Source organism: Zalophus californianus, chromosome 8, assembly GCF_009762305.2.
Source record: "Zalophus californianus isolate mZalCal1 chromosome 8, mZalCal1.pri.v2, whole genome shotgun sequence".
Lineage (NCBI taxonomy): Eukaryota > Metazoa > Chordata > Mammalia > Carnivora > Otariidae > Zalophus > Zalophus californianus.
Genome location: NC_045602.1, coordinates 139,922,407 through 139,934,803, shown reverse-complemented (window position 1 = coordinate 139,934,803; position 12,397 = coordinate 139,922,407). Strand labels below are relative to the sequence as shown.

At 62.9% G+C, this 12,397-nt stretch overlaps 1 protein-coding gene across 19 annotated transcripts in view; it reads left to right on the top strand.

Moving 5' to 3' along the window:
• Window positions 1-12,397, top strand: part of KCNQ2 (potassium voltage-gated channel subfamily Q member 2) — a 54,145-nt gene that overhangs the window by 12,757 nt on the left and 28,991 nt on the right. For all 19 annotated transcript variants that reach the window (XR_003524679.1, XM_027622385.2, XM_027622377.2 and 16 more), the window contains exons 2-7: window positions 2,992-3,082; window positions 4,819-4,945; window positions 5,302-5,477; window positions 6,200-6,325; window positions 9,541-9,651; window positions 10,371-10,466. Coding sequence is in view for 18 of the 19 variants with exons in the window: in XM_027622385.2 (XP_027478186.1) it covers window positions 2,992-3,082; window positions 4,819-4,945; window positions 5,302-5,477; window positions 6,200-6,325; window positions 9,541-9,651; window positions 10,371-10,466 (727 nt within the window). In the remaining variant the exon portion in view is untranslated. The remainder of the gene's footprint in view (window positions 1-2,991; window positions 3,083-4,818; window positions 4,946-5,301; window positions 5,478-6,199; window positions 6,326-9,540; window positions 9,652-10,370; window positions 10,467-12,397) is intronic.

The following is a 12,397-nucleotide window of genomic DNA, read 5'->3' as shown; positions in this document are numbered from 1 at the left end:
GGCCTTGTGCCAGGCGGCGCTCCCTCTCCAGGTGGCCCCTTTCCTCACTGTTGAGGTGAGCACCGTCTGAGGTCCTTCTCACCTCCCCCCCCCACCTGTGCCTCCCATCCTGGCCCCCAGAACCTGAGGCTGGCGGCTGGCTGCTGGAGACACTTGTCTCCTTGGCAACCGCTGCTGGGGGTATTCACGGTGATAAGCCTTCTTGGGCTGCAGGTGAACCACCCCATCCTGGCCCTGGGGATGCCTCTGTTCTTTCCCCACATCCCGCACAGTCCCCAGGCTGAGAAGGCCCTGCAGAGAGCAGGCTCGGGGGAGCCTTGCAGCTAAGGGAGGGGGCTCCCAGCCTTGGGGCAGATAGAGCTGCTCACCTGTCCCTGTCGGGTGGAAGCTGACCAGCATCCTGGGCCCGCAGAGCAAAGATTTCTATCTGAGTTTCTCCTCACCAGCGCATGGGTCCTCCGTGGCCTGGAGGGGTCAGCACTCTGAGCACATGGCGTGCTTCGAGAGGACCCACGGGGGTGCTGGTGGTGGTCCCTGCGCACACCTCTCCCCACAGCTCCCCCGGGGGCCAGGAGTGGGAAGAAGCGTCCCTTCCTGCCATAGTCGTCAGGAGCAGAGACTGAGGGAAAGGTCTGCGGGAGAGAAGGCAGAAAACATGGCCACTTTCAGATCCCTGAGCATCGGTGGCAGGAAGCTGCAGGTCTGCCCAGGGCCCCACACCTGCAGCCAGGTGACCCCCACGGGCTTCAGTGATTCTCCCCTGTTGCCCTGCAGGAGGGTGGCACCTGTGTCCAAGCTAGTCCCTCCCCCAGGGTCCCCAAAGCTGGACCCACTCAGGTGTCTGCATCACCGAGGACACTGTGCTCGGGCCCCCTACTGGCTTCCCGAGCCTCAGTTTCCCCATGTCTAAGATGGGCATGAGTGTGGATGTCACCGGGGGGCTGGCGGGGGGCCCCGGTCCCCAAGGCACCTGCAGACAGGAAGGTGCCTGGAAATAAACATTCTCCGTTGTTCAGCTCTGTGCAGCTGGGGGTGGGAGACGTCATCGCCGTTTGGAGGCCTTCCTCTCTGGATCTGGGGGGACCTAGTTCTGGGCCTGGAGGCGCGGCTCAGTGGGCCGGAACCCTCTCTCCCTGGGGATCTGCTCATCTTCGCTGTGGCCTCACGCTCTGCCTGCCTCCTCCCCCCGCCTCTTCCGTAGCGTGCACCCCCAGCCTGCCTGCCGTCTGTGGCCGTCTGTTCTAAAACCTCAGAAGCAGGGCAGCTTGGGGTCGGCTCCGCTCACCTGGCCAAGCGGGAGTGTTCCCAGTATCCGGCTTTGGGCTTTTCTTCTCCGGAGTTGTTCCGTGGCTCTGGACCTCCCAGCCATGGCCTGCTGGGCCGGGCAGCCCATCCACAGAGCACAGCCAGGCCATTCCGGAATGTTCCAAGATGCCAGTCAGAGCTGCCCATGGGAAGCAGGGCTGACAGGGCCTTGGGACTTGGGCTTTCTCTTTTTCACTTCAGGGGAACGTTTTCTTACAGCGTGAGTCTGAGCGTGGAGTCCGACCTCCCCCGCACGGGTGACAGTGGCATCAGCCTTCCCCTGCCCCATTCTCTCTTCTGGTCAGACTTGCCCTCTGCCGAGTCCCGGAACACGCGTCTTTCCTGTCTCTCGGCCACCCCATGTGCTCTTCCCTTCTCCCCTCTCGGCCCCACCCACTCCTCTTCACCTTCATGGACACCTCCTCAGGGAAGCCTGCCAGATTGTACGTCTGCCCTGGGGTCCCTGCATCTCTGCACTGAGCCAGGCTGGGTTGGGTGCCCTTCCTGCTGTGGGTGGTACGTTCAGCCCCTGCCATTACCCAGGACTCCAGGGTCCTGACCCAGAACCTGGAAGCTCTGTGTCCTCTGTGCTGGGCAGATCCACCCTGCATGGGTGCAACTTCCCCACCGACTGAGTTGGGAGAAAATACCACCAGGCAGAGAATTACAAATATATACATAAAGCACATGGGATATCTGGGCGTTTCTTTCCAGGGCTCACTTAATTGAATAAATTGATGAAAGGAAATTAATTGTGGTTTTGAAATGTGACTGCTTCCTTGCTCGCGTCCGTCTGTGCGGCGGGCTCTGGCTTCTTCGTTATCTGTCAGCGCCTCTCTGCCGGAGCTGAGTGTGCGCCGGGACCCCCTTCCCAGCCGTGCCTGCAGGGAGGGTCTTCGGGGCGCACGGGGCAGGGCTGCCCGAGGTGCGCCAGGACCCGGCTGAGGCTCAGAGCTGCTGGTGCAGCCTGGCTAGTGCCCCAGCAGGACCCCAGCGGACCGGGTGGGGCCAGGCCCACGTTAGCACCTGAGCAGCCGGGCTTTGGCCGGACCATGCAGCCGCTGCCGCCTGCCACCTGGGAGCCTGGTGGTCTCGACTCCTGGGTGGCGGTAACACCCAGGAGGAGAGTGGTGTGTGGGCCCCTGTCTAGCTCCCCACACCACGTGCTTTGTGCCCCTCAGGAGCCCTGGACCCGGCCCTCGGCCTCAGGCACTCTTCTCCACGAGACCCCAGCCTCACACTGCCCCCCTCGGCCGGACGCCCTGGCTGCTGTGTCGGACTGGGCCTTGGCGTCTGTGTTGGCTGCACGGTGCCTTCCAGCTTCCCTTTTCGGGGACTGACGGGCCTTCTGTGCACCCACCCTGGCAGGACCCAGATCTGGCGGCCAGGGCCCTGGGTGGGTGTTCGTGCAGTACCATGCTAATTGGAAGACAGGCGTGTTCTGTTCCTGAGCCCACAAAGGGACGACTGTATGCAAAGGGAAGAAGACACAGACTTAACGAGGGACGTCCTCGGGGCAGCCGGCGTCCCCTCTTTGAGTTCTGGGGACCTTCCCGAGGCTGTTGAGGTGGGGTGTGGTGGGCGTGATGGCGTGCAGGCTTGGGGAGCGCTGCAGGCGTGGGTGCGGGGCTCGGCCCCCCTGTGTCCCTTTGTGCCACCGCTGACCGCCCTCTGCCTCGGCCCCAGGTTCCTGCTGGTCTTCTCCTGCCTCGTGCTGTCGGTCTTCTCCACCATCAAGGAGTACGAGAAGAGCTCGGAGGGAGCGCTCTACATCTTGGTGAGCCCCTGGCGGGATGCGCAGCCACGAAGACAGTGGCCGGCGGTCTGTCCCCCAGCCCCTTGCTGTGGAGCCTCTGACCCCCAGACCTACTCCTGCATGAGCCTGGCCTCCCCTGCAGAGGCCCCCGTCCCCTCCCACCGGTGGCGCCTGCTCTCCGGGCTCCAGCCTGGTGGAGCCAGGCCTGTCCAGCCTCCCCTGCTGACGTTAGCGAACGAGCTTGAAGTGTCCGCTGGCCCGACGGTCACAGTGCCTCCACCTTCTTCTCCCCTAACACCCAGTCCGCCCTGCTGCCCCTCCCTGTGTCCCTGCAGCGTCTGACAGCCCACCCCAGCCCCACCCCATTCCCACCTGCTCACTAGAGCCTGAAGGCCCAGGTGGCCCCCTCCCCAGGAGGTGTGGGGAGGTGTGGGGTATTCCCTGAGGATGTGGGCGTGGGGCGGGGGGCTGAGAAGCTGACAGCAAGTGACAGGCAGGGGCGGGCGCCATGGCAACCACAGTGTAATGTCTTTGTTGCTGTTGGTGACGGAGGGGCTGTAGGAGGAGGCTGATCTTGTCTAGAGTGAGCCTCAGAGCAGCCCGCCCTCCCCTGCCTGCCCTGTGCTCTGGCTCGGGGTGTACAGGCCTCAGGGAGGCCACACCCCCTTGCAGTTACCGGGAACCCTTCCTCAGCTTTGACCTCTGTGCCCTGTCCCCGGCTCACAGTGGACGGACCCCCCCCACTAACACCTGCTCACACTGGACGGACCCCCCCCCACTAACACCTGCTCACCGTGGATGGACCCCCCCACACTAACACCTGCTCACACTGGATGGACCCCCCCACTAACACCTGCTCACACTGGACGGACCCCCCCACTAACACCTGCTCACACTGGACGGACCCCCCCACTAACACCTGCTCACCGTGGACAGACCCCTCCACACTAACACCCGCTCACACTGGATGGACCCCCCCACTAACCCCTGCTCACACTGGACGGACCCCCCCACTAACACCTGCTCACACTGGACGGACCCCCCCCACTAACACCTGCTCACCGTGGATGGACCCCCCCACACTAACACCTGCTCACACTGGACGGACCCCCCCACTAACACCTGCTCACACTGGATGGACCCCCCCACTAACACCTGCTCACACTGGACGGACCCCCCCACTAACACCTGCTCACACTGGACGGACCCCCCCACTAACACCTGCTCACCGTGGACAGACCCCTCCACACTAACACCCGCTCACACTGGATGGACCCCCCCACTAACACCTGCTCACACTGGACGGACCCCCCCACTAACACCTGCTCACACTGGACGGACCCCCCCCCACTAACACCTGCTCACCGTGGATGGGCCCCCCCACACTAACACCTGCTCACACTGGATGGACCCCCCCACTAACACCTGCTCACACTGGACGGACCCCCCCACTAACACCTGCTCACACTGGACGGACCCCCCCACTAACACCTGCTCACCGTGGACAGACCCCTCCACACTAACACCCGCTCACACTGGATGGACCCCCCCACTAACACCTGCTCACACTGGATGGACTCCCCCCACTAACACCTGCTCACCGTGGACAGACCCCCCCACACTAACACCTGTTCACACTGGACGGACCCCCCCCACTAACACTACCCCCCCCCCGAGGGCCCCCTGCCTCCACCTGCAGCGGCTCGGTCCATGCCCTGCCCCAGCCGGGACGTGGCTCAGTGTGGCCTCTCCTGCAGGAAATCGTGACCATTGTGGTGTTCGGTGTGGAGTACTTTGTGCGGATCTGGGCGGCAGGCTGCTGCTGTCGGTACCGTGGCTGGCGGGGGCGGCTCAAGTTTGCCCGGAAGCCCTTCTGTGTGATAGGTGAGGCCGGAGTGGGTGCAGGCCGGCTGCCAGCTCGTGAGAGAGCCGAGTGTGCATGCTGGCCCGGAGGCAGGCGGAGACTGCGGACTGGCTGCTTCCGGAAGTTTCTTCCACCTGCCCTCTTGGCGTCCGCGCCTGTGGTGAACACGGCCTGAGTGGCGGCAGGAGGGGAGAGGGGGCGGGACAGCTGCTGCCCAGGGCAGCACTGGCAGGGTGGACAGTAGTGCTGTTCCCTTGCTGGCCCTTTGCATGTGCCTCCCGTCCGTCTGTCCATCATCCTGGGGGCCCCTTCGCCTGCAGCCAGAAATGGAGGTGCAGGGGGCCAGCCCTGCCTTGAGCCCCGCCGTCTCCCACAGACATCATGGTGCTCATTGCCTCCATCGCCGTGCTGGCCGCTGGCTCCCAGGGCAACGTCTTCGCCACGTCGGCGCTCCGGAGCCTGCGGTTCCTACAGATCCTGCGCATGATCCGCATGGACCGGCGTGGTGGCACCTGGAAGCTGCTGGGCTCCGTGGTCTATGCCCACAGCAAGGTGAGCAATGCCGCGTGGGTCCCAGGCCCTGCTGGATGGGGTCCAGGTCAGGGCACACAGGAACCAGCCCACCTCTGCTTTCCTGGCGTCTTCCGGTAAGCTGCGCGTCCCGCTCAGCTCTGTCCAGAGCAGCTGCTCTGCGGTCGGTGGGTGCGTGGGGTTGGTACCTCCAGACACCTGCCCCTGGAGGCTGGGCTCCAGGTGGCCGTGTGAGGGGCCTGCAGCCCTGCGCCCCAACAGGAGCCTGGCGATCCTCCGTGTCTGAGCCCTGAGCTGGGGGCTTGGTTGGTGGACAGGGCGGGTGTCGGTCCCCAAAGTGCTGAGATGCTGGCCCCCCAACCCCCTCCAGGAGCCTCCTCCACGCTCAGGGAGGTTGTCCCAAGTCTGCAGCCTGGATGCTTGTTGATTGCTGGGGGAGTGCTCCAAGCCTGGGGGACAGGGTGTGCTGGGCTTCTGCGTGGGGGGTGCCCAGGTCCAGGGACCACCCAGTGCTGGGCCTAGAAAACCAGGCGCCCGCCCCCTCCCCACCCCGTGCCCAGGGCCACGCAGCCCAGCAGGTGCTGGCCTGGGCGGCTGGGGGGCCCTGTGGGGACTTAGCCCTTCAGACGCCGAGCCTACGGCACGCCTGCCCAGGGTGGTGGGCCCTCCGTGCTGCCAGGGATGGGTCGAGCAGGACGCTGCCTGCTGGGGCCGGGCGGCTGTGACGTGAGCCTTTCTTTTAGGAGCTGGTGACTGCCTGGTACATCGGTTTCCTGTGCCTCATTCTGGCCTCCTTCCTGGTGTACTTGGCTGAGAAGGGGGAGAATGACCACTTCGACACCTATGCTGATGCCCTCTGGTGGGGCCTGGTGAGTCCTGGCCGATGGGGTCACCGTCCGGCCCTCCTCCTGCCCACTGTCTGCACCGCGCCCCAGGATGTGCCCTCTGCCCCTGGGCATGGACCGCAGGCAGGAGGGCTCTCTCCGGCTGGAGGTGTCTCTCTGGGGCCACCTCCTGGCCGGTTGTAAGCAGGACGCCCAGGCTGGGCGGCGGTGGGAGAGCATGGCTGGCGCACAGGTGGACAGAGGCCCAGCCCGCAGGGAGCCTGTGCCTGGCCCTGGCTGGCCATCACCTTCCTTCCTTGTCGGCCGCCTGTGTGTGAGACCCCTCTGCTGGAGGGGAGGAGGAGGCAGGAAGGACAGTTTGAAAAACGGGCACCGGAGCCCCTGGCTCTCCTGGGCTCCACCTTCCAGGCTGCCCCACCCAGGGAGGTCCGGAGCCTTTGGACCCACAGCGCCTGCTCACGGCCGCCCAACTCCCAGGCTCCTGGACAGCCCCTCTCCTGTCACCTGCCTCTTCCTGGGCCACCCTGAGTGGGGACAGCCCCGTGTCTTTGGAGTGTGCCTTGTGGGGACCAGGCTGAGCCCTGCGGGCTTCACCCCTATTAGCTGGACGGAGCTTGGCCCAGCTTCTCCTGGCCCGTGTCCTCAGGTGCCCCCAGGCAGGGCGCTGGGGGCCCCTCCTTTGTGGGGCTCTTCCTGAGGGAGCTGAGCACTTGGCCCGCGGGTGCATGCAGGGTCGTATGGGTCCACTGTCTCCTGGGACTCTAGACCCCCTCCCACAGATGCTGGCTGTGTGGCCTTCGGCAGATACTTCACATCTAACGGGGAGAAGGAGTGTGTAGCTTTTCCCTGCATTTAAGTGAGAATGCAGTTTATTTGTAATTATTGTATTGATTGCCGGGAGGCCTGGAATCTGTCCCCTGATCCAGCCGTGCGGGAAGCAGCCGAGGCGGGCCCTGGGCCCGTGGCTGGTGACGCGGCCTGCCCCGCCCCCGGCCTCCTGCAGGGACCAGTCCTCCTATCTTTGGGAATTGGATCGAAACTCTTCTTTGAGTGTTTGACCGAAGTAGTGCTTGCACAGATGTAAACATGATGAATAAACAGTGGTATCAGTGAACGTGCAGCCCCTTCCTGCCTGTGGGGAGGCTTTTCTTGGGGGTTTACTTCGTATTCCCAAATAACATGCTTATGCTGCTGTTTCCCGATTGAAGCGTTAGACCTTAATTACCCACTTGGTGCTGTGATAGAGTGAGGTTCGGCCCCTCTGCTGTCCTTGTCATTCTAGGAAGACATCCTGCCTGAGCCCCCTGCACAGCCATGGGGGGCCCTGGCCGGTGTTGGGGGGGTCCCCGCACCTGCGTGCCTCCCAAGCCCGCCCCAGTCTGCTCTCACTTTGGAGGAGCAGGCCGATGGCTCTGAGACCTGTGTGTCTGTGGAAGTCCCACTTCCCTGCACCCTGGCTGCTGGGGGCCACTGAGGGTGCGTGGCCGTTCCCTGCGGGCACTTCAGGGACCCACTGCCATGCGCTTCTGGAACGGGGCCCTCAGGGAGGGGTCCTCCTGTGCACGTGCTTTTGCCACCTGGACCCCCGAGCCAGTCCGTCCCCCTCCCTCCGGGCCTGACGACACCAGCACGGACCTCAGGACCTTGGGACGTGTGCTCTGGTTCCTCTCAATTTCCTCGTGTGTTTGTCTAGCTCCTAGGAGACCTCCCCAACCTTACGTCTCAGCCAGTTTGATTTTCATTTCATTTTCAAAATTCCTTTGTTTTATGGATAAGATTTCTTCTCTGTGTGGGAGGGTCTCGGTGTCTTTGAGAAGATCCACTCCCTGGAGGGCTTTCTGCAGAGCTTGGGTCCGCCCGCACTGTTGCCCTTCTCATGCGGTCTGCCCCCTGGCGGGTCCCACCCCTACCGGGATGTCCCCCATCTGCCTGTCGCCCTGCCGGTCCGTCCCCCTCCGGTCTGTCCCTCACCCCTGCCCTGCAGTGGAGGAGGGGCTCTCCAGGGCTGGGGTCTGGTAGTGCCTCCCTTCGGCTGGGGTCTCTCGCCCAGACTGCCGTCCTGTGAACTCTGGGTTTCTTCCCGCCTCCCGGCCCTGAGCCCCGTCCTCCAGGTCCTGCCCCTGCCCTTGGGGCTCCTTTCCATAACCTCAGCTGTGACCCAGCAGAGTTTTTGCAGGGAGTGGTGATTTGAAGTGTCTTTTGTCTTTAAAATACACTTAGTTTATACTGAAAACCTTGGTAATCGCACTTGGTGAAGTTCTGAGCAGGGGGGTTTTGTGGTGAGGAGTGGATCCCCTTCTGGCCCACGCCCACTCCCGGCGGCCCTTCCTCATTACTGGTGCTTTTCCAGAGCTTTCTGCGCAGGCCCGAATGGGGACAGTGCCCCGTTTCTCACTGTGTGCACACAGGCCCAGAAGTCCTTGCTGTGATTTATCCAGTGTTGTTTCCCAGACTCCATGGTGGGGGTTAGGTGGGCTCCGTGCACTGGAGTGCGAGGGGCGGCCCCCAGGGGTGCTGACAGATTCCTGCCCCCCTCGGCAGGTCTGGTGGGAGCCACCTGGGGCTCGCCCCGTGGGCAGCGGGCCCTCCTGTGTGCCCGAGGCCCCTGTGCGTGAGCACCGGCCTCCCCGCTGTGCGCCAGGGAGGCCCGTCCTGCCCCCCGGATTGCGCTGGGGCAGCTGACACTCCAGCCGCACCCGGGGAGGGGGGGCCCTTCCCGCACTTCTGGCCTCAGCTTCTAAGTTGCCCTCCGAAGGCCCCCATCCTGTCTCTGTCGTCTGTCCCCCGGCCCGGGGTTCCTGCTCAGCCCCATCCCTGCCCAGCTGCTGGTTCTTTCTGGGCTTCCTGGCTGCTCCCCGGCCTTGAGCCCAGAGCGGCCGCCTGCTCTCTCCGTGGAAAGCCGCTCAGCCTCCTTGCACCGTGGCTCTTCTGGCTCTGACGGGTGTGGAGTGGGAAGAGAGGCTCCTGGTGACCCCACACCCTGCCCTGGAATGTGGGGCAAGAGGAGGGATCCGGAGAGTTTGGGGATGGTTGTTGCAGGGATGAAGGATGGGGGTGCGGACCCTGGGCCTCGTGTGGGTGGCGTGGGAAGGGTGGCCTCTGTGCCTGTCCAGCCTGTCCTGAGGGCAGCTCTTTGTGGAAGACTCCTGGGGGCTAGGACGAGCATCCGGGTCGGGGTCATGGCCTCCGTGGTGGTCGCTGCCAGGCCTGGCTCAGTGACTGGCCTTGCTGTCCCACAGATCACCCTGACGACCATTGGTTACGGGGACAAGTATCCCCAGACCTGGAACGGGAGGCTCCTGGCCGCAACGTTCACCCTCATTGGCGTCTCCTTCTTTGCTCTTCCCGCGGTAAGTCCTGCTGCCCCTTCCTGCCTTTGGTGGGGGCCGCGTGCAGCCCCAGGCACCTGTCCACTTGGGGTCCATGGGACTGGAGCACTGCTCCCAGCAGGGTCCCCAGCACCCCAGGAGCTCGAGGTGGCAGGTCTGGTGCAAAGAGGCGCCCTTTCAGGGCTGCCTGGCTGGGGACTGGGGGCTTCCATGACGTGCCATGGGAGCACTCTGACCGTCCTCAAGCTGTGGCATCTGTCGGTCACTCTCGGGCCTCCCAGCCCTATGGGACTGGCCAGTAGGGTCCTTGTGGCCAAGAGCAGTGTTTTGCGGTGACATGGATCCCTTGTCAGGTCTCTAGGGGACCCTCACAGAGGGGCGAGGGCTCTGTTAACCGTCACCCATAGCTGGGCAGGGCAGAGGGGTGGCTGGTGGGGGGACACTGCTCTCCCACATGGCTGCTCACCAAGAGCCTGGGCCTGCGCCTGCTTCAGTGCGAACGGTCAGGAAGGAGGATGCTCTCTGGGTCTGGGCGTGTTCTGGGTGGGCACCGCCATGCTCCTGCAAGCCAGAGGTTTCCTTTACCCTAAATCCAAGTGTTCTCCCCAGCTAGATCCCCACGTGGTTCGGGACTGTGGGGGTGGGGAGGCAGAGCCCATGAGGCCCCCAGGGTGTACAAGTCAGGGTGGGGGTGGGGGGCTGTGGCCCTTGGCACATGGTCTGACTCCGATGACTCACAGGGCATTTTGGGGTCTGGCTTTGCTCTGAAAGTTCAAGAGCAACATCGGCAGAAGCACTTTGAGAAGAGACGGAACCCCGCGGCGGGCCTGATCCAGGTGAGTCCAGGCGGGCCCCCCGGGACCAGGGGAGTTCCTGGCAGGCTCCTGCCCAATTTGGGAGCAGAGCCCTGGTGTCTCCCCTGTGTGGACGGGCCACAGCCCTTTGCGGGAGCACGGTGGACAGGGACGTCAGGGCAGTGTGTTGGGAACAAGCGCAGACGCCTGAGGCCTGCAGTTGTGACAGCGCGGGCGGTGGTTGTCGTCCCGTGTGGGCCGGTGTGCTGGCTCAGCCACGCTGCGCACAGACCCCACTCAGGGAGCCACGCAGCCCATCCCACTGCCCGGGGCTCGGAGGCCCCTCGGGGTCCAGCTGTACTTCCTGAACCGGGGCGCCCGAGCAGCAGGCTGCCCGAGGGCCCCTCTCCAGAGCTGGGGAGCCGATGGATACGGCCCCGCCCACCCACATCTTTCCTTTTTAAAGATGGGGTCGTCCCCGGGGGCACCCTACTTCTCAGTTCTCAGGACCTGAATCAAAATCTTACATCAGCCAGGGGCATGCACCTGAAAGCAGCCGCCCAGCCGGGAGCATGTGGGTCTAAACGCTCCCCCCCCCGCCCCCCCAGCCCTGCCCCCCGCCCTGGGGCACTCCTGGTGGGGCTGCTGGTGTCCAGGGAGGCAGAAGTGTGCCTGGTTCTGGAAGTGTGGTGGTTTGCTTTGACCTCTGACAGCCCCCAGAGGGTCAGCTCAGGGCTTTACCTGGAAACTGTCTCAGGGCTGGAGCAGCCCCCCGGGCACGCAGATGTTGGTAAAAGGTCACCGGTGGACAAATATCAAAGGAGTAGCAGCATGTTTTTGAAAAACTCATCTCTTGTTTCTTTATGTGATTTAAAAGACGAATGCACGAGGCAGTATCCACAGAGCCCCACTTCTGGCTCCCGGCGAATCGGCCATGATTGCTAGCGGTCACAGCGCGGGGTGGGGGGCGGGCGGGGGTGGGGAGCAGAGCTTGTGAGCTGTTGCAGAGAGGCGGGTGCACATTCAGACTAGACTCCTGTGGGCGTGAGATGCCAGTCGTCATCTACAGGTGACATTCAGAAAACAGCTTTTAAAACATCAGGAAAGGGCAAGAGAAAACCTGACCCCCCCCCCCCGGGAGGCAGTGGGGGGAGGGCTCAGAAGCACACACAGCAGGAGGCCTGTCAGTAACCACGCTACATGGACGTGTTTTGAACTCTCCCAATTGAAAAACAGAGGGGGAAGAACATTGAAAATCTCCCCGGCCGTATGCTGTCTGTGGGAGACTCACCCCAGGCCCCAGGACAGTGACAGGCTGAAAGTACAAGAAAGGAGGGAGATGTTGCCCAGGAACCGTGGCCTCCGGAGGGCCACGGTCTAGACTGAGTCCGACCCTGTGGCGGGAGACAAAGAAGGTCAGGACACATTGACAGAAGAGTGGACCACAAGTAACAGTGACAACCACGTGCACACTAACACAGAACCCCAAAGTATATGCAGCAAAACCTGACAGAATTATGGGGTGAAACAGACATTGGTACGATAAGAGCTGGAGACGTTGGACGCCCCACTTGCATCCTGGATGGAAGAGCCCAGGAAGCGGAGGACCCGGTCCAGGAGCCAGCCACTCCTGCAGACATCCCCAGGACAGCCCAGCGCGCCTTGCCCAGAGCACAGGGAACATTCCCCAGGAGGGACCGTATTTGGGGCCACAAAACAAGTCTCAAACCACGGTGTTGCAAACTTCCAACGGGAAAGAATAGTCTCTTCCACAAATGGTGTTGGGACGACCAAATATCCAATTTTAAAAAAATAACGTTACACTCTTTCACAGAATTAACTCAAAATGGGTCAAAAACCTAAATATAAGAGCCAGACTGTAAAGTTCTTAGAAGAAAACAGGTGTACATTTCCACGGCGTTGGTTTCTCAGACAGGAAACCTAAAGCACAAGCAAAAGAGAAAAAATAAATA